The sequence below is a fragment of the Aythya ferina genome (assembly GCF_964211825.1).
Source record: "Aythya ferina genome assembly, chromosome: 25".
Taxonomy (NCBI): domain Eukaryota; kingdom Metazoa; phylum Chordata; class Aves; order Anseriformes; family Anatidae; genus Aythya; species Aythya ferina.
The window spans coordinates 3,452,609-3,476,155 of record NC_140323.1 but is presented as its reverse complement, the minus strand read 5'-3'; the positions used below and the strand labels follow the sequence as shown (position 1 = coordinate 3,476,155).

At 62.8% G+C, this 23,547-nt stretch overlaps 1 protein-coding gene across 9 annotated transcripts in view; it reads right to left on the bottom strand.

Moving 5' to 3' along the window:
- FOXP4 (forkhead box P4) overlaps window positions 1-23,547 on the bottom strand; it is a 61,524-nt gene that overhangs the window by 7,667 nt on the left and 30,310 nt on the right. For 5 of the 9 annotated variants that reach the window (XM_084497489.1, XM_084497492.1, XM_084497495.1 and 2 more), the window contains 10 exons: window positions 15,926-16,048; window positions 14,018-14,104; window positions 8,436-8,586; window positions 7,941-8,145; window positions 7,634-7,738; window positions 5,452-5,539; window positions 3,355-3,438; window positions 2,431-2,632; window positions 2,252-2,328; window positions 1,950-2,051 (listed from right to left, as the gene is read on the bottom strand). In XM_084497489.1, the coding sequence (XP_084353615.1) occupies window positions 1,950-2,051; window positions 2,252-2,328; window positions 2,431-2,632; window positions 3,355-3,438; window positions 5,452-5,539; window positions 7,634-7,738; window positions 7,941-8,145; window positions 8,436-8,586; window positions 14,018-14,104; window positions 15,926-16,048 (1,224 nt within the window). The remainder of the gene's footprint in view (window positions 1-1,949; window positions 2,052-2,251; window positions 2,329-2,430; window positions 2,633-3,354; window positions 3,439-5,451; window positions 5,540-7,633; window positions 7,739-7,940; window positions 8,146-8,435; window positions 8,587-14,017; window positions 14,105-15,925; window positions 16,049-23,547) is intronic. The other 4 variants (XM_084497493.1, XM_084497494.1, XM_084497496.1 and 1 more) reach the window with 1 other exon arrangement.

Here is a 23,547-nt window from a genome sequence, read left to right as displayed (position 1 = left end):
CAGCAGCAGCCCCCTCAATGGCACAGGGGGCACGCAGGTGGCACCGGCAGGCGGTGGATGTCACCAAAGTGCCACCGAAGCTCAGGCCACCCCGGGGCAGGTGACACTGGGGGGTGGGGGGGGGGCTCCTGCCTGGTTTTCCTGTGGTTTTTGTATTTTCTCAGGGTGTTTGTTTAGTGCCAGACTCGGCTGCTCTGTTTGCTTCTCATCTTTGCCTTCTCTAATGATGTTTGCTTTATGCCCCTGGCCCCGTTCCCCCCCGCCCCGCAGCGCTGGGCATCCCCCCGGGACCCTCCCCACTGTAGGGACGGGGTCCCCCCCTCGTCCCCTGCCTCATCCTGGGGGGGCAGTGAAGGTAGGAGACGAGGGAGGAGCCAAAATGGTCTTTTTTGGAGGAGAGGAAATATGTTTTTTTTTTTTTTTTCCTGCGCATCCCCCTCCTTCAAAAGGAACCTGGCCTTGGGCACGGAAAGTTGCGAGGGGAATCGGCCACCCCCGGGCCCTTCTGAATCCCCCCCCCGTCCCTTTTGGTGACCAAACAGGAAAAAACAAAGCAAAAAAGGGAAATGCACAGGATGGGGGCAGCCCCCCTCGGAGACCACTGTGGTCCCTGCTGTGCCCCACGGCCAGACACCGTCCTGGGGGCAATGGGACACATCCTACCGGCCCCATGCAACGTCCCCAAATCTTCCCATCCTGTCCCCAAACTGGGGACGGCTGCAGGGGCTCAGGGGGTTGCAGGGCCCCGTGCACAGCGGGGACACGGTGCAGCACGGCTGGGCTTGCAGTGCTGCCTGTGTGCCGTGAGGGGGACTCCAGGCTGCCACCGGGCTCGGCGAGCACCGGCAGCGGCCGCCGAGGTGCTCGGGGTGAGCTGGGCGAGCTGGCGGCCCTTGGAGCCAAAACGCTCCTTTTTCACCCCAAGTTTGCTGCCGAGACCCACGCTCCTGCTCCCGTCGGCTCCGCTCTTCAGGAGCAACGCACGGGGACCCCGGGCTCCAGAGTCACCAATTCCTCCTTCCCAACCTCGTTTGCTCCAATTTTGTGTCTTAACCCATTCAAGTTTTAGTCGCTTTGCTTCGTGTTACTGTGCCGCGGGAGACAATAAATAAATCTCCCTGGTCAGGGCAACAACCCCTCTTTTCACAATAACCCCTTTCATCTGTAACATGTCTTTTTTTTTTAATTCTTTCCAATTTGGTGCTTTCTAAACAACCAGCAAGCTGCACGATCCACGCGTGCCAGCCCAGACGGGTTGCACCATGCCCAAACCGCCCCCAGCACCCTGCCCCGGGATGCTGAGGGGTGCCCGCACCCTCCAGCACCCCGCGGGTCCTCCAAGAGAGGCAACGGGGCCAAGGGACCCCTCCGGCTCCCTCCTTGCACCATACGGCCCCAAAAACCACAACGGGAAGCTCCAGAGGGGGGGAAGGAAAGGCACCCGTTGGGGTCCTGCTGCTGGCCCCATCCCATCCACCCCTCGCCCAGCACCCGCGTCCCTGTCCCCGAGCCCCACGCCGCCTTTCGCCAGCTGCCGTTCGCTGCGTGCCGCCAGCCCCCGGGTTATCATTAACCTTGTTTGCTATTTCGAGTGCCTCGCTCTCCTCTCTCTCCCCTTCTCCTGGCGCTGAGACGTGCTGGCTCTGCTCACCCCCCCTCCCGGGCTCCTCGCCCTGCAAAGAGCCGCTGCTTCCCAAAACACAGCCCTTGGGGCGCTGGGACGGATCCCACCACACGGCCAAAACCTCCCCAGAATCCAGGGATGGATTTCAGGGGGGCAAAACCGCTTGAATTTATCCATAAAATCATTTCCTACGTGATTTCAGAGCTGGGCAACGAACCAGTCCTCGAGCACGGGGTGGTGCCTGCACAAACCGGTGCAGCAGGGGACCCGGCCACCCCGCGCGGGGGACACGTGAGCCCCGTGCCCGAGCGGGGGCTGCGCTCACCTTCCAGGTGGCCGTGTTCCTCCTGAAGTAGGCGAACATCCGCGTGAACCAGTTGTAGATTTCATTCAACGTTAGCTGCCTGTCGGGGGTCTCCAGGATGGCCTGGGGAACCAGAGAGAAGGACGAGAGCATCACTCGCGCAGCCCGAGCGCGCCCGGGGGCAGGATTTAGGGTTTGGGGAGGGGGTCCCTGGGGATTCCCATCAGCTCCCACCGTACCAAGAAGGCAGGGAGAGGGCAGCTTGCCCACAGCAAGGTTTTGGGAGCAGGAGCTGAACCAGCACGGCGCAGGGAAGCACTCACCTGCCGGATGAGCGAGGCGTACGTGAAGGGCGGCCGGACGTCGGCGTTTTTGTAAAACTCGTGATTCTGTGCAAGTTCTGCCGGGGAAGGGACAAAAAAGGGGACAGGGGAAAGGTGAAGGGCCCCGATATCGGACCCGGGGAGGGTGCCGGTCCCCGGGGCCCCGTGGCGATGCCCACCTGAGGATATCGGGGTGCAGAACTTCTCCGAGTTCCTCCTGCGGATGGGCCCCACGTTGTGTAAAGTGGAAGAGCTGATGACGGAGGGGCCCTGCCGCAGCGGGGTGATGGGCGCCGTGGCGGAGGTGGGGGGATGAGGTAAACCGTCGGGGAACGTGTCCGAAGTGCTCTTGGAGAGGGTGGCACTCGAGACCAGGTTCAGCTGCGGGAAGGGAGAGGGGCTGGGCACTGGCACGGGGCGGGCGCGGGGCTGGGTGGGCTGCGGGAGCCCCCCCTGTGTGCCAGGAGGGGGTGCACAACGCAGGGCTTGCTGTGGGGGTGTGACACGGCTGAGGGGTGGGGATGGAGCCATGGGATGGGGACACGGCCATGGGATGGGGACACGGCCATGGGATGGGGACGCAGCCATGGAGTGGGGATGCAGCTATGGGATGGGGCTGGAGCCGCGGGATGGGGATAAAATCATGGAATGGGGGCACAGCTGTGGGATGGGGACACAACCATGGGACAGGGACATGGCCATGGGATGGGGACGCAGCCCTGGGATGGGGATAAAACCATGGGATGGGGACAGAGCTGTGGGGTAGGGACACAGCCGTGGTATGGGAATAAAGCCACGGGATGAGGGCGCAGCTATGGGATGGGGTTGGAGCTGCGGGATGGGGATAAAACCATGGGATGGGGACACAGCTGTGGGGTAGGGACACAACCATGGGACAGGGACACAGCCACGGGATGGGAATAAAGCCATGGGATGGGGACGCAACCATGGTTTGGGGCCACAGCCATGGGATGGGGACGCAGCCACAGGACAGGGACACAACTGCAGGACAGGGACACCAAGCAACCTCAGCCGAAGGGGCAGCCGTGGGGGGAAATATGGAGGGGGGGGACATGGGCGCAGGGAGGGGAACGCAGGCTTACAGGTTGGCTGAAAGGCTTTGGCTCTGAAGGTCTCATGTGAAGGTGAGCCATCATTGCTTGGAGGCGCTCGCTCTCCTTCGCCAGCTGAGGGAGGCAAGCGGCAGAGGGACGGGGTTAGGCGGTGCTGGGGGGGGCCCTGGGGGTGCCCCCCAGCCACCCGCCCAAGCCCCCAAATCCTTCTTTGCGCAGGGAGCATCCTCCAGTGTCCCTGCACGTGGCTGTGAGCCACCAGAGCCCCCCTCCCTGCCACCTCCTGCCTGGTGCTGAGCCCCCCCCTCAGCCCCAGCGGGGAGCTCCTGCGCCGTGGGGGGGCCGCTGCTGCTCCAGCTCCGCGTGTGCAGCCGGATGAAAAATCTCTTGTGAAACGGAGCCAGCGCGGTGGGGGCCATCAGCACATCCCCATCCTGTCCGTCTGTCCCTCCCTGTCCTCCCCAGGTCCCTGCTGTCCCTCGTGCCAGCTGGGGGGGGCAGGACAGGCCCCCTCCCCGTCCCCTTGGGTCCCTCCAGCATCGTGCTCAGCCCCCTGCGTGCCCACCCATCCATCCATCCACCTGTCCATCTGTCCATCCATCCACCCGGACGGAGCACATCGCTTTAATTGTGTCCCCCCCCCCGGCCGCCTGTTTACCCTCCCCGCAGCGTGGGGACGGGTGAAAGATTCGCCGTGGCACCGGGAGGGATTTTGAGCTCGGCGGAGCCGATGGGACCTGACACCCGCTCTCTTCCCATCACCTCCCCTCCCCGCTGCGCCCCCTCAAACCCGCGCCCCCCCCACGTTCCCGACCAAGGCATCGTGGCCGGGTGACGAAGGGGTTAAAGGCAGGAGCCGGAGCAGAGTTTGCAGCAAGTTTGGAGCAGCTCTGATGCCTTCGTGCTGTCGCAGCGCTCATTAGAGCTGACAGCTCGCCCCTCGTGATGCAGACGCCCTCCGCCGACACAGCGGGAGCTCCGCGCTGAAAACTTTATAATTGGTAGCTCTGGTGGCAGGTTCTCCTCTCTCTCCTCTCCGCAGCTTTCTGCGAGCCCTTCAGGTATTTTTTTTTTTTTTTTTTTCCCTCCCTCCCCTCTTTAAGCCCCGGTAATTGCTTTCAACCTCGTGCTTCGGCGAGGGCTGGGGAAGAGGATGCGAGCGCACGGCACCGCGCAGGCGGCTCTGCAGCCCCCCTGGCAAGGGGAAAGGGGGGGCTGGGGGCTTTGCTGAGTGTCCCCCCCCAGCTTCACAGCCCGTTTTGTGCCCACCTTGATGGGCACAAACTGCTCCGAGCCCCTGGCAGCCCTCAGATACAGGAGCTGGGGCTGCCAGGAGAGAAGCAAGAACACCGGTCCCTGTGTCCCCCCTCTTTTTGCCCCCCCCCCACACCAGCAGGGGCTTCATGAGCCACCCCAGGCAGGGACAACGTGCAGAGCCCTGTCCAGCCCTCCAGCATCCTTCACAGCTTCCAATCTTCACGACGAAAAACCTCCGAAACCTCCGTTTCCTCCCACTCCGTCTCCTCCCGTCCCCATTCAGTGAATTACGCGCGGCACTTTGGGGAGCCGGAGGTGGTGGGGAAAGCTCTATTTCAAGAACCATATTTTCCAGAAATAGCACCCCGAAGCCAGGCTCCAGAGACCACGCTCGGGCACCTCAGCAAGCGGCCTGATTTCCAGCAGCACGGGCAGCGAGGCAAGCACAGGGCTGGGGGCACAGGCACTCGGCATCACCACCAAGGAGCACGTGGCTTATAGGATTTGGGCATCTCCTTGTACCCCCAGAAGGAATTTGGGGTGCTTTGGGCTGGAGGGCTGGCTCATCCCTTCCTCCAACACCAATATAACCGTGCGGGGATGCTGGTATTGACTGGGGAGTGGTTTGAGGGTCTCCATGCCCTGATGCCCACCAAGAAGACCACCGTGGGACCAGCCAAGAGCATGGCACTGTTGGGGAAAGCCGCTTAAAAGGAGCCCCGTGACACCAGGGCTGGCTGCTTGTCCTGCTGGAGGGCCCTGACCTGGCTGCTCCCCTCCTGCAGGGAGCAGCCGAGACCCAGCAGGCGAAGCTGGAGAGGAGATCGCCTCCAAAACACCCGGCCCTGGAGGCTCCCCGGCAGCACCCACCTGGATTTCCAGCTGCTGGACCACTTGCATCTGAACTCGACACTGGGCCGTGCTCCGGTCATCGAGTGCGTGTTCTGTGTTGAGGTGTCTGCGGAGGAGCAGAGGGAGAGGGTAAAACTGGCAAGCAGGAGGGAAACTGAGGCACGGAGGCGGCCCAGCGCCCCTCCTCCCCATCTCCTTATTTCGGGCTGCAGCTCGCCTTCGAGAGGAGGTTCGGAGGTGAGCCATGCCCACGGCAGCCCCACCGACCTGGGGCAAGCACCCGAGGTCTTTGGGAGCTTAAAACTCCTGGAGAAACCCCACTGCTGGCAGGAGGCAGCCAGCAGCACCCACGGGACCTGAGGAGCAGGTTTCCAGCACAAAGGCAGCATTATGGGGCCCTGTTTACGCCCTCGAAGGAAAGGCCCGAAGGCAGGAGGTGACATTTCCAGGTTGCTCCTCATCCTACCACCTCGGTGCCTTATGTTTACCGGGCAATTTGTGTTCAATAAACGCGGGGACCTTGGGTTTTTGCCTCCCTTTCCTTCCCCTGCTAGCAGCCGGGCCCCTCCTGACGCTCTCCGCTCCCGAGCAAGCCCAAGCCCAAGCCAATTTTTGCTCAGAAAAAGGTGCCCAAAGAGCACTGCCCCTCGTTTCGGATGTGGAAGGCGGCGGGGAGGCTCGGCGGGCTGTTTGCGAGAGGTTTCCAGCCCCAACTTGCAGAAAGGAGTTAGGTAACCGGGCCCGGCTGCCAAGCCCGCCGTGCTCCTGCCTTCCTGCACTGCAGGCCCCGGGCACGGCCGCTTGTCCAAGCAGAAAACCACCCCCAGAGCCTCAAATGTATGGGAACGGAGACATCTCCCCCTGACACCCCACAGGTTTTAATAAATCAGAGCCCCACGGAGGTGCTCTCTTTTTCCCCGAGCTGCCTCTCCGCCGTGCCGTGGAGCCACCCAGCGCTGGGTCCCCTGGTTCAAGGCGAGCTCCTCGCTGGGGCCGTGCTGAGCCTTTGGGGCTGGACGCTTTCTGTGTGTCCGTCCCACACCCAGACACACGCTCACATTCGCAGAGAGGGGGCAGAAACACCTCACGAGTGCTTCCAGGGCGCAGGCTGAAGTCTTTTCTCCATCCTCAGCCCGGCGCACAAGCACTGGGTGCGTTTTGGGGGGGCTTTGTAGGATGGGTGCAGGCCCCCCTCAGGTCCCTGGGGGCACGGCAGGGCTCTGCTGGCACCTCCACCCAGCCCTTGGACACCCCCTGGCAGCCCCAGCTCCGGTTTCCGAATTTCCAAAGCGGAGTTTTACTCATCTGCCCTGTGCAAACATGCCCCGAGAGCCGCGGTGCTGCCTTATCGAGGCTCACCCGCTGAGTCAGGGGAAGGAGCCCACAGCAGCCGGGCTCACCAGCTCCCTGCACAGCCCCCAGGCATCGCCCTGCCGCCCCCGGCCTCCTTCACACCTCCTCCGGCCTCCCCCTGCTGCCTTCACACCTCCTCCTCCTCCTCCTCTTCCTCCCCAGAGGGCTCTGCCCCGCTTCCATCCCTGGGAGCGGGGAGGTTGCTGCGGGCTGAGCTGCCTCTGCCGTGCCCAAGACCCCAAAACCCAAAACTTTTTTCCCAAAAAAACCCAAAAACGTGGCCGAGGCAGAGCCCAGGGCCTGCCCCATGCCTCTCGCCTCAGCAGCACGCGGAGCAGACAGCAGGGAGGAGAGGGGGGGGGGGGGGACAGCAGCGAGCCCGTCACTTCCTTCTGATGTCTTTGCTAAAAATCCCGGCTACAAAGAGATCTAATTGCAAATGAACTAATTAAGTAAACCTCTGACGAAGCGTGAAAACAATTTGTTTGACCCTGACGCTGGCAGAGGGCTCCTCGACAGCCGAGTTAATCAGTCAGCGGCGGGGCCCACGAGCGGTGTCAGCGGCTGCCGCGCTGCCATCTGCTTCCTCCCCTCCTCTTCCTCCCCCTGCTCTGCCCCCCAGGAGGGAGCCGCCAGCCCCCCTCGCCTCCTGCCGGGGGCTTTTCTCCTCCAGCATCGAGGCCTGGCACGTTTTTCCCTTTTTCCCCAAGGTTTTCTCCCTTTTGGATAGCCGAGCCTGGGGGGCTGCACCTAATTTTAGGGTCCCCCCTCCCCGTGCTGCAGTTTTTGGGGGTGACCCCGTGAGCTCGGCTGGCCCCTTCTCGCCCCAAAAAGCGGCAGCACTTACTTGACAAACTGTCCCAGGTCCTCACAGAGGGTTTCGCAGCCGGGCCACTTGCATTCTCCGTGGCCGTAGAGCGGGTGAGAGCCGGGGGTCTCTTCGTGGGAAGAGCTGCAAAAAAAAAAAAAAATAGAGGGAAGAGCCCCAAAAGAGGGAAAAGCCCCGTCAGGAGGGGAAGCCGGGGGGGTTCAGGGATTTCCACGCGTGGGGCCAGCCCTCGAGACCTTCCCCAGGCACCGTGGGGACCTGAAGCCTCCCCGGGGATGGCTCTGGGGGGGGGATAAAAGCCTGAGGGGCCGGAGCTCGGCTCTACCTGTCCCTTCTCGGCGTGTGCATGGTGCTCTGCCCATTGGGCAGAGGGTGGTGGGAAATGGGAGGCGAGACCTTGGCGGCCGAAAACGAGGTAGAGTTGGAGGTGTTGGTGGTGAGGTCGAGCCCCTCTTGTTTGATGCTGTCCTCGACGGGCTGGGCGGCCGTGACCTCCTTCCAGAGCTGCTGGAGGTCCGAGGGGCACACGGCTGAGGGGGGGAGAACATGAAAAAACAGGGCCGTCAGCAGCAGGGGGGGCAGAGGACGGCAGCACCCACGTGCTGGGCTCGCTCAGGACCCGATAAAACCCCCCCAGCCCCGCCGAGGAGCCCTCACCACCCTCAAACCCCAAACTTTTGGGGTAGGGGAAGCGCCAAAGCCCGCACCGCTCCTCGGCACCGCTCCCGGCCTTGCTGCTGCAGCCTCCCCTCGCCGCTTTTTGGGGGAAAAACCGCAGCCGTGGGGGCGTCCCCCGGTGCCCCCCAACCCCGTGCCTTACCTTGGGGAAGGGTCTGCAGGGGCACGGTGCCCTGGCCGGGCGGGAGGCTCACCAGCCCCTGGCGCTGCAGGTTTAACAGGTGCTGCTGCTGGAGCTGCTGCATCTGCAGGAGCTGCTGCTGGAACGCCAGCTGCTTATTCCCTAACGGCTGCTGGGAGACAAAAGGGAGGAAAAGAAAAACCCCGTTAGCGCCGGCATGGCAGGGGGGGCCTGCCGGGGAGCAGGGGGCACGGCTGCACGGCTTGCCGGTGCCGGCGGTGCGCGCCGCGGCCCCGCGCCTCCATCGTCCTGCCCGCGCTCAGCTCGCGGCCGAGGCAGGCAGAGGCTTTGATCTATCGGAAGAGGAGGGGAAGAAAAGGAGAAAAGGGAAGAGAGAGAGGAAAAAAAAAAAAAAAAAAAAAGGCATTGAAAAGAGAGGGAGCGAGCGGGAGCCGGGGGGGTTTGCTCGGCGCGCCGAGAGCCGGCTCCGCTCGCCAAGCGCACGGTGCCCGCACGCCGGGGCTCGGCCACGGGGCAGCGCCGAAGGAGAGGGGGGCTCCAGCTCCCAAAATGCATCCTAACGCTACCCGGATGTACAACGCCCTTCGTCAAGCACGGAAACAATCCCTCTTCACCCAAAATGATTCGCACGAGCCCCTCTTTGGGGGAAGGAGGGGGGGCACAAAACGGGCGCCGCAAGGGAGCAGGCGCCCAGCGCTCCCGGCCAGCGGGCGCCAGCCCCGATTTCCCCCCCCGCGTGGGGGGCACGGCCCCGAGCATCCCGGGGGGGCTCCCCCACCCACTGTGGGGGGGGAGCCGGCCGTGTTCTGCCCGGCATAAGCGGCCCTAAACTTGTTAGGCAGGACGGGTCTCTGGGGAGGCCCCGAGAAATCCATGAGAATTAACTGAAGGGGAGAGAATTCAATTAGGGATGGGGAAAGGCAGCTGCTAATCCGAGCCGGCCACGAGAGGGGAGCTGCCCCGGGCTCGGCCGGCCTCATTAGCGGGGCAGGCGGCTCGGTAACCCCTTGAACCCCTCTGTTTGCTCAGACGTTGTTTGCAGGTTGCGAGGAGCCGGGCTGGCAGCAGCGCCCTGACCTCCCCCAGCTCCAGCCCTGCCCTGCAGCTCCGGGGAGGGGGGGAGGTGATCAGGATGGGGCCCTGCTCGGAAATCCAAGCCCCTGTGCCAACGTGCTGCCCTTATCCCCCTTCCCACAGCTCTCCCCAGCTAGATGGTATTTTTTTCTGCTCCTGGCTGGGGCTGAGCGTTGTGGGATTCGGGCCCCGAGCCCCCTGCCCGGTGCTCGGGGATCCCGTGGCACCCCCCAGCCTGTTCCTGCTGGGTGCAACGATCCCCGAGCCCGGCCACCAGGCACAGCCCCCATCCCCACACCCTACAGACGCTGCTGATGCTCAGCCTTGGCTCTGAAATGGAGCAAGGACAGGCTCCAGGCACTGCCCTGCAAATCCCTCTTGGGCCGCGATGTAAGGCACGACCGCGAGCCCTCAGCGGGGCACAGAGCGTCAAAATCTGGTCTCTGAGCCTCCGAGGGATGCCCCAAGCCCTCCCTGCCCTGCAGCCAGCCCCAGGAGCCATTTCCAGGACTGACTCCTCTCCGATCTCCCCCCAGCCGTGCACCTCTGGAGATGGAGGCGCCCGAATCCGAGCCAGTTCTGCTTGGAAAAAAAGAAAACCCTGCAAAAAGCCGAGCGGTGAGGAGCCAGGAGGATACCTGGAGACCGTGACCCCGCAGGGCCATGAGTGATAAGGGGAAGGAAACGGGGCCAGGGCTGCGTGACAGACACAAACACACGTGTCCCCAAACTGGAGTGGGGCCGGGCTCTTCCTCCTCTTGCCCCGCTCTGCCACCACCCTCCTCAGTGGCCCTGGAAAAACCCAGGCTCCCCAAACACTGCCTCATCCACAGCCCTTCCCGGCTGGAAGCAGGGGGAAATTGGGATGGGTGAAGCTATTAGGGTCCCCGGCACGGTGTCCCCGAGCTGTGGAGGCTGCTGGTGGAGCCACAGCACCCCGGGGCCGTGGGGGACCCACGCGTGGTTCTGCGCCTTTGCACGGCTTAAAGCACCACGTGCGTCCTTCCAGCTCTGCCAGACCACGAGCACGGGGCCCAGAGGGGGAAAACGAGCCCGGGAGCTCAGCACGGAGCTCTGGGGGGTTGGAAAATTGGGGTTCACCCACACCATGGCACGCTGCTGTCTGCCAGGCCCCAGGGAGGATCCAAATCCTGATGGGCTCAAACCTGCTGAGCACAGCGTGGGTGGAGGGGACCCGTCCAAGGCACCCAACGGCAAGGGGTCCCCGGGGATCAGCCACACAGGGGTGCAGGAGCAGACCCTAAGGGCTATAGGGCAAGCCCTGGGGTCAAGGCTTGCAGTCTGACCACGAGCAAAGCCCTGAGCCCGGCCTGAGGGCCAAATCCTGCCCCAACAGCCACCGCCACGCACGGGAACATCCTAAATCCCGGCTCAAAACCTGGAAAAAAAGCCAAGCAGCGAGGTCACTGGTTTGCTCCGGAGAAGACAGAGCCTGAATTCCCCCCCAGCCTGGTCTCCCTGATGGGTGCTGAGCCCGGCTCCACCAGCTCCTCTCCCCCAGCCCTCCTGGGGGGGCTCCCCTGGCTTCTGGGGGTCAGGGCGCAGCGCTGGGAGAAGCAGAGAAAAACCCCAAAACGCACAGAAAGCAGTGACCCATCCTCGTTAGGACGGCTCCTCGTTAGGGCCTTCAGCCCCAAAGTGTCCCCCCTTGCTGCCAGCGACCCCCCCGGTGCTGGGTGGGGGGCTCCGAGCCCGTATTTTCTCCCCCCCCTGTGCTCCGTTTACATTAGACGCAGCTGAGTGGGTGCAGCTACCGGGGCAAGAGGCGCCGTCACTTTGATTTATGAGCACATCAAGAGGACTTTCGGCGTGACACTGGGGACTGACAGGAGCAGTTCATTAAGCTGACGCCGAGGTCAGGCAGCAGGCAGCCCCCCGCCGCCCCCCTTCCCGGCCCCAATGGACTCGGGGGGCGCTGCCGGAGCTGGGGGGACCCCGCGCAGCTGGTACCAGCGGGGAGAGCCGGGTGCCTGCACCCCAGCTGGGTTTGGGGTGAAAAAAGGGAAAAGAGGGAGGGCAGCTGCTCGGCAGCCCCCTGCCACCAGGTTAAGGGGCGGCACGGAGCCGTCCCGGTGCTGCGCTGCACCCAGGGTGCTGCTGGGGCCGTGCCTTCACCCTTACAAAGCCACGTGGTAAAAGGCTATGGGGTGGCTGGGACGTGCCACAGCCGTCCCCCTAATGTCCCACCCTGCTGCCCTGCTCGCCCCAAGCCCCCCCCGGCGTGCCACAGCTCCCACTAACCGAGCACCCCCCTGCATCCTCCCGGCCAGGACGCTGCCGACGGGCGCTTCCCGGCACGCTTCCACCCTCTGCTCTCCTGCTTTTCCTGCTCTCCCCCCAGCCCCCATTTTCCCCGCGGGGGCTCCTGCCGGGGAGATCTGAGCTGCTGCTCCTCCGCAGCCTGCCAGAGGCTCCCGGCACGACGCCGTGCCCACCTGCTGCTCCCCCCGCGGCGCTCCGAGCCGAGCCGAGCCGAGCCGCCGGCATCCAGCCACGGCGAGGCGAGCCCTCGGAATCAGGAGAGGGAAAGCAGAGCGCGCCGGGTTTCCAAACCTCGCGGCGGCCTGTAATTAAAGACCGCCGTGGATTTCCATGAAGGAGCCCCAAGGCCGGCCAAAAGCGGCTCTGCGGCGGCATCCCAGACACGCCAGCGATCCCCTGCGCCGTCGGGGGAAGCGACGGCACCGCCGCTCCCAGCAGGCGCGCGCGGCTGCCAGATGCAGGCTTTATTAATAGCAGCCGGGTGAACCCGCAGGGGGGGGAGCTGACCCCGCTTTACGGGGCTCGCCGCAGCCCCCCCGGGGCTGATCCGCCTGCCCAGAGCCAAGGAGAGCTCCCTGAATGGGGCCAGGGCCGCTTTTCACGCGATGCTCTCCTCCCGCGAGCAGCTCGGAGCTGGCTGGGGGATGCTTTGCCTCTTTGCTCTGGTTTTTGGGGAGGGGGGATGCCGTGGCAGGCACCCCGGGGACCCCTCGCTGTTTGTCCGGGGTGCGGGGAGCCGGGCACGCAGCCCTTCAGCAGCACCCCTGCGTGCCCCTTCTGCCCTCCAGCCTGCTCCGACACTCTCAGCAGATAAATTTCTCGCTTCCCCTGCACTGTTTCACCCAAACACGCGCTTTTCAGACCGGGAGCCCACTCCGCGAGCCCTTTGGAGGAGCTTAATTACCTCCTAGCCAGTTGCTGCAATCTAACATCGCCCCGGCCAAGAGGGAAGTCCTTGAGGAAGCCCAGATTTATGCCTCCCCCATTCCTGGAGCGCAAGCAGCTCCTCCAGCTCCTGGAGATGGCTCCGATAAAGCCTGACCCCGCACACACTGCGTAAATACGGCAACAGCCCGCAATGAAAGCCCGGGTCAAAGCCTATTGAAGGCTCGAGTGGGCGCCAGCACGACCCCGAGGCGCTCGAGGCTCCCCGCTCGCCCCGCGCCGACGCGTGCGCTCGCAAGCTGCAGCCTGAAGTCGTGCACGGGCTTCGATGCTTTCTTCCTCAAAGCCAGCTGGGATTTTTTTATTTTTACTTTTTTAATGCAATTCACTTAAATCGGGGAGGTTTTCCAGGAGTTGAGGTTGCAACACACGGCCCCAGCACCCTCACGTGCTGATGCTGAGCTAGGGACAGGGGTTGAGCAGCTCGGGTCCACGTCCCCCTGCACCATGGGGCAAGGCAGGAGCCGAGGGATGGCCCCACGGCGATGCTGCAGGCACAGCACCACGCAAAACCCCCCCTTGCAGCACCAGGTGCACTGATCGGGGAGGAGAGGGGTGAAAATATCTGGGGTTTGGGAAGAAAACAAAGGGAGAGGCGATGTCTGACTGCTGCAGGTCAGGGCTGACCCCACAACGCCGTGCCAGCGCATCCCCAAAAGTGGGCCCAGGGGAAGAGCTCTGAGTGTGCTCCTACGGTCAGGAACAGGAAAACCTGTTGTGGGAATGGAGTTATTATACAAGATCGATGCGATCCTGCTAGCATAAACGCTCCCATATCCCCAAATTCCCTCCCCAGCCAAGGGCCCAGCACGGCACAGCGCCGCCGACCGCTCGCTGTGCGCTGCCGCCAGCCCCTGCCCGAGCCTCTCCCTCCAGAAAACCTTGCTGGAAACGCTGCGATTTCACACAGTGCCTTGGCTTCGTCAGAACCGCCTTTCCTGGCACGAAAAGCCTTGTTTTGGGTTCCTACCTGACCAGCCCTGCCTGCCTACCTGCCAGGGTGCTGCCGCGCTGGTTAGATCAGGACTGCGCCGCCCGACCCAAGCCGTGCCGAGAGCCCGCTCTGCCCTCACCCCACAAGGAGCATTTGGGGGGCCCCCCTGTGTCCCGGGGGGGGCCGATCCCGTGCCCCGCGTCCCCTTGGACATCCCCTGTCGGCTCCCAGCCAGCTGCCAGGATCCGCACACGCCTTGTTGTTTTGCTGCTGGTCCCCCTTTCATTCGCAGCCAGATCTGATGGCAGCCGGAGGCTGGGCCCAGCACCCATCTGCGTGAGCTCACCTCTTTGGGCTGCTGCTTTCCAGCTTGCTGTTGTGTCAATAGCTGCAGGTGAAGCTGCTCCTGTTGCTTCTTGTAGTATTCCTGCAACTGGGAGGGAGAGGGGGAGGAGAGAGAGAGAGCGGGACGGATCAGCAGCAGGAACACCCGCTCGGCTTCCTGTGTCTTGGTGCCACCCCGTTCCCGGTGCCACCCCATGCCCACCAGCTCCCGGAGCTTTGCTTCAAGCCCTCTGTGAGGAGCTCCACCACCTTCCATCAGTTCCTGGCTTTGAGTTCAGAGGAAAAGCCCCTCTCCGAGGCCATCCCAAAACCTGGGAGCCCACTCCAAGGGCCTCCCGAGCGCTCCGGATCCCCACAGCAAATTAAATCCCCCAACGCGCAGCAAATCCCCAACCTGCTGTGCCTTTTACCCTGCCTGTTTTTTACCCACCGGTTTGGGATCCTCCACTTGTCTATCACCCACCGAGGGGGTCCCAAGCCCCAGCTGAAGGAAGGAACGTGCACCCCGGGGATTTTCCAGCTGCTCTGGGGGGGTTTGTCTGATGGGGCAGAGACGAGGAGGCGAGCAGCCCCTTTGCAGCAGGATTTTTTAGGGAGAGATGCCCCAAACACCTCATAAAAAGCGCTGCTGAACTGGGGGGGCTCCCGGTGGGCACAGCTTTGCCTGGTGCAACCCCACAAACAGCACCACAGACGTTGCCCCATCCCCTCTGCGGGCACGGGGGGGACCTTGGGGCACCCGGCCGTGCTGGCACAGCGCAGACACCCCACATCCTCGCAGCACCCCATTTCCCGAGCTGGGAAAACAGCCCGAAACAAACCACCGGGGAGGCTCCCAGCCCCCATCACCACGGGAGGGATGCTCTCACCCCGGCCCCAAAATAAACTCCTGCGGGCTGGATTTGCTGCGCGCAGGAGGGGCCGGAGGCACGGGGAGGTCAGCGCAGGCAGGCAGCCCTCGCCCCGCACAGGGGCGACGGCGGCGGCTCAGGAATGCCCCTTTGGATGCCGGGAAGCCTTTATCAGCTCGGGGCTGACAGCGCTGACAGCAGCAACTTTGCTTTTTCTGTCGGCGAACAGGTTTGGAAAGGCTCGGTGTTTACCCGAAAGCCAATCAAAGCCGGGGCTCTGCAACATGGTCGAGCGAGGCTGCGGGAACATTGGGTCAGGGGTGAGAGGTGTGATGTTTGGTTTTCTGCTGGTGGAGAATGCGAGCTATTCCGGCCTGGGTTGTTTAATTTGCAGTCAAACGTGTTTCTTTATCCGGCTCCAAAGAGGCTCGGAGAAGGACCCACCCAGGGTAGTGTTTACCCTTTGTTCTTTCCCTGGGGCCAACCTTGAGTCCTTATCAGCCTGTTTGGAGTAAACAGGTACTGGAGGCAGGAGGAAGGGTGTGGAGGATGCTTGTGGGATTTCTCCTTCCCTCTCTCCCGCCAGCGGGAGGTGTTTACCCAAGCAGCCCTGCTTTGTTTCGGAGGTTGGGGTTGTTTTTTTGTGTTTTTTTTTTTTTTTTTCCTGGCCTCCCTTTTGCTTCCCTCCCCTCTCCTTTGACGCTGGGGAACGCCGTGAGAGGCAAACCCAGGTCTGGATCCTGAGCCGCGGGGAGGTCTCCAGCAGCCACCCCAACTCCCGGCCCTCCCCAGGAACCGGCCAGCCCCAAACTGGCCCCTTGGTGTGCTCTGAAATCCCGAATCGCAGCCGGCTGTGCACCATCAGCACGCACAGCACCCTTCACCCCTTGGTGCTGGACACTCTGGGGATCCCCAGGGAAACACAGGGGGAACACAGAAGCTACGGGGGACGGGTTCCAGACCCTCTGCCTGTGCCAACTGAGCTCCAGCACTCAAGGGGAAAAGAAATGGTGTGGCAGGACCCGGGCGATGCCCAGGCGGGGTGGGAGCAGCCTTACCTGCTGCAGCATTATCGCCTGCTGCTGCTGCAGGAGGGCCTGGAGCTGGGGCGGGGAGAGGATCTGCTGCATCTGCTGCGGGGTGATCATCTGCGGGGACATCATGGCCACGGACACGGGGACCTGCGGAGAGGAGAGACGCGTCACGCCAGGCCTGGGGAGCTCAGGGTGGCATCACCCTGCCAGGCTCCCCGTTCCAGCCTCAAAAGCCTTCCCCAAATGCCTCCCGTCCCTAAATCCTCTGCCTCCTGCTTGACCCGCTCCCACCACGCCTTCCCCATCTGGGCACGCCGAGGCCACCGCAGGGGATGTGGTGGGGAGGTGGCGATGGCACGGAGACGCTTCCTTCACCTCTGCAGGAATTGGGCATCGAGAGCACCCAGTGGCACCTGGCTTCCCAACCCCAACCCCAGCCCCTTCCTCTCCTGCAAGGCCACGAAAAGCCCCCGAGAGCTGGGACTGGGCTCCTTCCCTTAAGGTTTGGGGAGGAGAAGCGCCGCGGGAAGCAGGGCAGGTCACCGCTCACCCAAATAACTCTGCACAGCAGAGGAAGAGGTGACCAAGGTTCTCCGCAGGCACATCAAAGCTTCACCTCCAGCTGACACCAGTAACTCACCTCGTTACCGTGCCAAGCGTAGAGAGGGCTCAGAAAACCTGCCAGCCCCTGCCTTTTGGTCAGCCTAACGTGGGCGCACGCCCCCGCGACGACGCGGGGAAGGTGTCGGTGACGGATCCCAGGCCGGCCGCGAGCAGGTCCTGCCCAGGTGGGGCAACGCCGCCTTCCTCAGGGCAGGCAGACGGCCTCCCTTACGCAGCCCCCGTGATCCTGGTGGCCAGAAACCAGCCCCAGTCCCTTTTCCCAGCCCGTAGAAAGGGTTACGGCCCTGCTGTCGGTGCGTAATGCTCCCTGGTTGCTGCTTCTTGTAGGAAAGCAGCCTGGCTCCCCCGTGCAAGCCAAGCGCAAGGCACCTCGTCCCTCTGCTTGAGGATCCCAACACATCAAGCACCAAGAGACAGAGAAATAAAGCCACCGGCCCCAGCTCACCCAGCAAATCCCAAAGCTGAGCCTGGGATCCTACAGCCCCAGGGCTCCCGAGCGATGCCCAAAGCCCCCTGGCTCCTGACCCGCCTCCCCCCTGCGGCACCCCGTGGCAGGCGTTGGGCCGTGCCGCAGCGCGCTGACCTTCAAGGGAGATTGCAGCGGCTTATCTGTTTACTCAGGCATTTTGCTGGAGGGAGGCGAGCGGGCCGAGGCCCATTTGTCACCGGCGAGCCCCCCCAGCTGCCGCCGGGTCCGAGTTATTTATTAATTGCTGCCTGTTCACACCCAGGGCTGCTGCTGGGGCGCCCTCGCCGAAACCAGCCTGGGTGGCGGCGATGGGGATGCCTGCGGGCACGAAGCTCGCCACTGCCCTGGTGTCCCTGCAGGGACGCTGGCCACCCTAAATCAGACTCCCCCTTCCACGCAGAAAAGGGAGCAACCAAACTATCCCATCCCAAGAATTATAAAACCAGGAGCATCCCCAGCACAGAGCTGCAAAACCCGGTGCCTGCAGCACCATCGACGCCGACTACAGCAGCATCAATTCTGGTCAGAGAAACCCAAACCACGGCAAATCCGCCTTGCAAAACAGGCAAGGAGCTGCTGTTCGGGCGCTCCATCTCCGTGCACGAGTGCTGAGGGCGGCCAGGTGCCGGCAGACAGCTGTGCACAGCGCTCGGTGAACATCTGGCCAGGAGGGATGCTGGCGGGGACGGCAGCCCACGCGGCAGCACCGGCACGGCGAGCGTGCTCGAGGTCCGCGCCCGCTCGCCGGGAGCTAAGCATCCTGCTAATTTCCCTTTGCCAATTCATCAGCTGGCAACGTGCTCGGAATGAGAGCCCCTAATTAATTGCTCATCCGCATCCCCCCCACCCAGGCTGCCTCCCCGCCCCCCGGCGCCGCGCGGCCTCTCGTACACGTTTGCTGGCATTTTCAAATCGGAGGCATCCTAATTACCGGAGAGTTATAACACCTTCCATTTCTCGCCCAACGGACTGACACCCTGTCAAGAGCAAAGAGAATTGCCAGAGGTTTTGACAACACTAATTGCCCCTATAATCTAAAAACACAAAGGAGAGGCGATTAGTCGAGAGGGCCCCAGCTCTCGATCCGACACGAGGTTTTCACAATGTTACAAGAAAACAAAAGCGACGCTTTTTAGAGTTTGATGGCTGCTAACAAAAGCAGAATTATATTTTCATACAACCTTTGTCTGCATTAAATGGCTTTTTCTTTCCGCGCTCAGATGCGGGGTTTGACACGGGGAAATGGCGGCGGCGCCGAGGTGTGAACGGGGCGCGCGCGCGCGGGCGCCAGGAGCAGCAGCACGCGGTGCCTTCGCCGGCTTCCCGAGCCCTGCTGGCCAAGGCCGAATTTCCCCCCACCCTCTGCCAACGCCCCCCTCCTCGCCGAGGTTTCCAGGGAGGGCAGGAACTCGAAGCAAAACGGGAAATTCCCGCATGCAGCAAGTTTTCGCTCCTGCTGCGGTCGCTCATCCGGTTACAGCCCCAGCTGCCTCCAGCGCCTCGTGGGGACGGTGACAGCTGCTGCCTGGCACGGAGACCCCGAGGAAACGGCTCCCCCCAGCCTGGCTGAAAGCCCCCGGGGGCACCCGCTGGCTGCTGACCCTCTTGAGGGGGGGGACAACATGTGGCAGCCCCCGGTGCGCCGAGGAGTTGCAGTGCCTTGGGGTGCTTGCGGGAGGCACACGGTGTGTGAGCTCCACTGCAGCTGGGGACGGGCAGCCCAGGTGTAGGGGGGATTTTGGGGTCCAACACCCCCAGGAGGGCTGAAGAGAAGGTGCTGAGGAGCTCAGCACACCGTAAGGACGGTGTGTGAGCATTCCCCAAGCTGGCTTTTCATCTCCCACGCACCCAGCAGCGAAGTCTCCTCCACGCAGCAAAGCCCAACCTTGCACGCGGGACGAGCCGCAGCACCCACACCGCTCTGCGCAGCCCCAAACCCACACTAAGGCAACACCAGCAGCAGAATTTGGGGGTTTTCCCTTCTTCTGCATCCCCCACTTTGGGAACCGACCCCGCAGCGCCCAGCGTAGTGGCTCAGGGTCTCGTCCCCGGCCGCGTCTCTCCGTGAGCGGCGCGGGCGGCGTGCGACGAGCGGGCATCTGCCAGACACGGCGCTGGAGAAGGGCTTGACTCACTCCTTGGCCTCCTGCCACCCCGCAAAACTGCTTACTAACAGCTTTGGCTGCCTCACAAAAAGCCCCGACGCTGTATCTCCGCTTCGCGAACACAATCTCGAGGGGGTGATTTTCCAGGCGGTCGGGGTTGTAATCCCGCCGTGCCAGAGGACAGGGGCGGCCGGCGAGGGGGCGGATAAAGCAGGCGGCGGGTGGAAAACAAGACGGGTATTAAAGGGGGAGCTCGGCGCTCGCTGTAAGCCCGGAGCAGCCCTGCCAAAGCCGGCTGCGCGAAACGGGATTTGGCCGGGCGTAAAACGCAGCGGGATTGGGGAGCGATGCCTTTTTATTATTATTATTATTATTTATTTATTTATTTATTTATTTATTTTTACGGGAAGCGGATTGCAGGGAACGCGCCGTCCTCTGTACCAGGGGAACGCCGCTGCCGGCTCGGGGGATGAGGCAGAGCGAGGGATGCCGCAGACCAAAGGCTGGGCTGGGCTTGGCCGCCTGCTCGCAGCACCTCCCAATGGGGCCAGGGGAGCCCCCGGCAGCCCCAGAGTGCCAGAAACCCCACAGCCTGCCAGAAACCCCCCCCGGAGTGCCAAAATCCCCACAGCAGCTCAGCCTCAAAGCATCCCTGCACTCTCCGGAACCGTCACGCCGAGCCATCGCTCCCACCAGGAGCCACCTCGGCCACCCGGGAGGTAGAGTCTGGGTTTCCACACCTAAAGCCCCATTTCCAAGCGCGTCCCAAACCCTGCCACCTTCTTGACCTGGGGGGTTTTGGGGTTGTGGGGACAGAGCAAAGCTCTCGTCCCGCTGTGGCACGGCGCACGCCAGCTCCCCGCTGCCCGCAGAGCCCAAGGCGCTGCGCATCCTTGTCTCTGATCTAATCTCGGGTTTTAACTCCCAATTAGAAACAACAGCAAACACGCTGGCGCTGTTTGTCTTTTTTTTTTATTTTTTTTTTAAAGCACCCATTTCAAATCCAAAACCAACAGAAACAAGCCCGGGACGTCTGCTCGGGAGGCGGGGAGCTGGAAACGGCAGGAGGAGCGAGGGAAGGAGCCACAACCAAGAGCAGCCTCGCATCTGCTGCTGTCAGGGGCCAGGGATGAGAGCAAACACCCTGGTGGACCCCCCAGCACCCCCTTCCCATGGGTGGAAGCAAGCAAACCGCCCGCTTCCAGCCCCTCTAGGGCGAGCAGGTGCTTGCACCCATCCCCTCCAGCCCCCAGCCCTGATCCTGCACCACAAACCCCAAGGCCGAGCGGGCTCCAACCATCTGCAAGAGCTTCAGGTGCCCGTGGCCAGGCAGCCACCCATGGGTGTAAGCCCAGCACCATCACCCGGGCTCCCCTGCTTTACACCAGGCTGGGGAGAGAGGAATCGGACACGCGCAGTCCTGCGAGGGAACCCCCAGCTCCGTGCTCAGGCTGGAGCTGGGGGCTGTGGGGTTATTTTGTGCCCACCCGGGAGGACAGGGTGCTGCGCCCTCCGGGTCAGAGCACGGCATTAGGGCCTTGCCCCCGCTGTCCAGCTGCACGGGAAGAAAAGGAGGACTCAATCCCCTGCGTGCGCAACCCGACGCGCATCCTCATTAGCACCGCGCCCCGCCGGGGAGCACTAATCGCGCATAATTGGGCTGCGAGTTGCTGGAAGTTGAAAGGAGCTGGCTGGGGGATGCGGCGGCGGTGGAAGGGGGCTCCTGGGCTGGGAGAGCCGGGGTTCGGGAAGGAAAAGGGGCAGAAGTGGGGGCGAGCAGGGGACGGACCCCGGGGCCGCAAGTTTGAATGGAAAACCCAGCGCGGCGCGAGCCCAGCCGGCCGGGCTGCTGTGTTTTTTTTTTTTCCTGGATGGGAACGCAGAAGGGCTGGTATTGATCTGTCTTCATTACCCATTTCACTCAAGTTTCAAATCAACAAAATACACTTTTCCGCTCCGCTGCCCTCCCCGCCACAGCAGACAAAAGAAAAGCAATTTCCCGCAGTTTGCTCCAAACTCCTCGCCCCTTCCCTCGGCGCCCTTCGTCCCTTCTCCCCTTTCAGAGGCTCCGTTACCGCAGCGAGTCGCTCGCCAGTGGCTCGGAGACCCCAAATCCGTGCGCAAGGGACCCCAGAAAGCCAACTTCCACGGACACCCCGTGATTCAGCAGCGTCTCAGAGCCAGAAAGTGGCCCAGCACCAAAACCCCACAGCATCCTCCGGGCACGTGCAGCCTCCCTGCTCCCAAACACCCCAGGTTCACGCAGGAGGAGCACCGCGCCAACCATCCCCGGCAAAGCCCTCAGCCACGGGGCTCCGGCAGCCCTCCGCCGACGAGCCGAATGGTTTTGAAGTTGCAAGGAAACCAAATCATTTAAAAAACGTTTCAGGGTGTTGGTTTTTTTTTTGTTTTGTTTTGTTTTTTCAGGCGCAGCTGCAGTCCCAGCGTCAGCTGCGGGGCTCGGCGCACAGCTACACCTCCAGGCATCTGGGGGCAGAGAGGGTTCATAGTAAAAAAAAAAAAAAAAAAAAAGGGGAAAAAAAAAAAAAAAAACAACCATAACCCAAGATCCCTATCGAGCCCAGCAGCTCCTTGTTTGTTTTTAGGAGCGTGCCGTTGCCGACTGTCATTAATATTCCTGCTGGCGTGGTGCCCCACAAACGTCCCGTCCCCTCGGCACGGTGGCAGCGAGGGCACGGTGAGAGCGGGGACCCCGCAGGGCTCCTGGGGTCCGAGTGCTCGGCACGGGGCCGCGGCGGGGATGCTCCACCGGGGAGCTGGGGGGGGCTACGAGCCAGCTTCACCCCCCCAAAAAAAATCCCTGGTGGTGTGGAAATCGAGCACTTGGTCCTTTTGCAGGCTCAGCCACCGGCTCGCGCGGTTATCGGGGATCCTGGGCGCTCACCTCCCAGCCAGCCTTCCTCCTCCTCCTCCTCCTCCTCCCCGAGCGGCCGTCCTGGCCAGTCTCATCCACACCACGGCCGTCAGATAAACTTCCTTTCAAAGGAGCCTGCTTAATCCTCTATCTCCCCTCGTTCAGATCCCGCTCCAGCTGCCGGGCAGGGGGAGGAAGAGGCCGGCGGCTGAGTTATGAGCTATTTCTGACTCACGTCTACAACTTTCACAAGTTCTTTTGCAACACAAAAAAAGGGAGGAGGGGGGTGGGGGGGGGTGAAAGAGGGCGGCAGATCCAGTTAACTCTGGCAAAGCCGGGCCAGATGGACGGCAGGACGGCCAGGACGGACGGACGGAGGTGGGAGAAGGGAGGCGAGGGCACGAGGAGGCGCCGGGGGGCCGGGGAGGCTGCGGGCGCAGCGCGGCCGGGGGAGCGGGGCGCCGGTTCCCGGAATCTGACTTCACTCTTACTGCCTTTGTCCTTCGCAGATATTTTCCATGCAGTGACTGCATTTCCTTCCTGAAAACGCTGCTGGAAAAAAGCCGCCCGGTTTGTGTGCCGCAGAAGCCCTGAGTAATTAGCGCTGCTCAGCCCCAGCTGCGGCTTTCCCTGGTGCTTCCCAACCCTGCGGGTCCCCCCATTCGGGGCAGGTTGGGGGCACAGGGGGCTCCCCCGGTCCCAGCGAGGACAGGGTGGCATCCACACAGCTCCACCAGCACCTCACACACGCCGAAATCGAGCCGTTTCGTGAATTTTGGGGGGAAATTCATATTTCCCCCAAACGGAGCTTGGCAAGGCCACGCATCTCGGCTGCCGGCCAGGAGCACAGGGGCGCACGGGGGCAGCCCCCAGCCCCCCAAAAAAGCCAACCCGGTGATATTGGGGGGGGAAAAGCAACTTCAGACTCGCATCCGAGATGCAATTCTGCAGCTTGGGGAGAAATAAATGGGAAGCGTGCCGGGGGGAGCTTTAATCCCCCAGGTTTGGGGAGGAGAGGAGCCCGGCCCCAGCCCCGCTCGCCTCCTCCCCGCTGCCTGCGCCTGGCATGGGCAGGACCTCCAGCTCTGAGAGCGCGCGTGCTAATTACTTTCCTTTGTTAATTAAGCCCACGTGGCTCTAATAAGGTAACCTGCTGTTCTCCGATAAATTTAATTAGCCTGAAGGGAGAGCCCCTCCGCACAGCTATTTAAATTGTCACTTCCCATTCGCTCGGGCTTTGCTTCTTTCCGCCTGGCCCCCTCTCCGGGTTCATATCCCTTCGCTGCCCCTTTTCTCGCTGTTTTTTGCCCCGTTTGGCTGGCCGAGGGAGGGAGCAGCAGGACGGTTCCCCTTCCACCAAGGGTGCAGGGTGCAGCCTGTGGGTGCTGTGCCCACCCAAAGCTGGGTTTTCCTCTCCAGCCCCACACAACGCTGGACCCCGTGCCGAGGCCAAGGGGGCCACCAAATGGGCCACCAAGTGGGCCACCAAGGGTCCCCATTCCCCCAAAAAAACACACAGCCTTGGTCCCCGAGAGCATTTCCCTCCCGAGCTGCTCTTACAGAGGAAAACCTA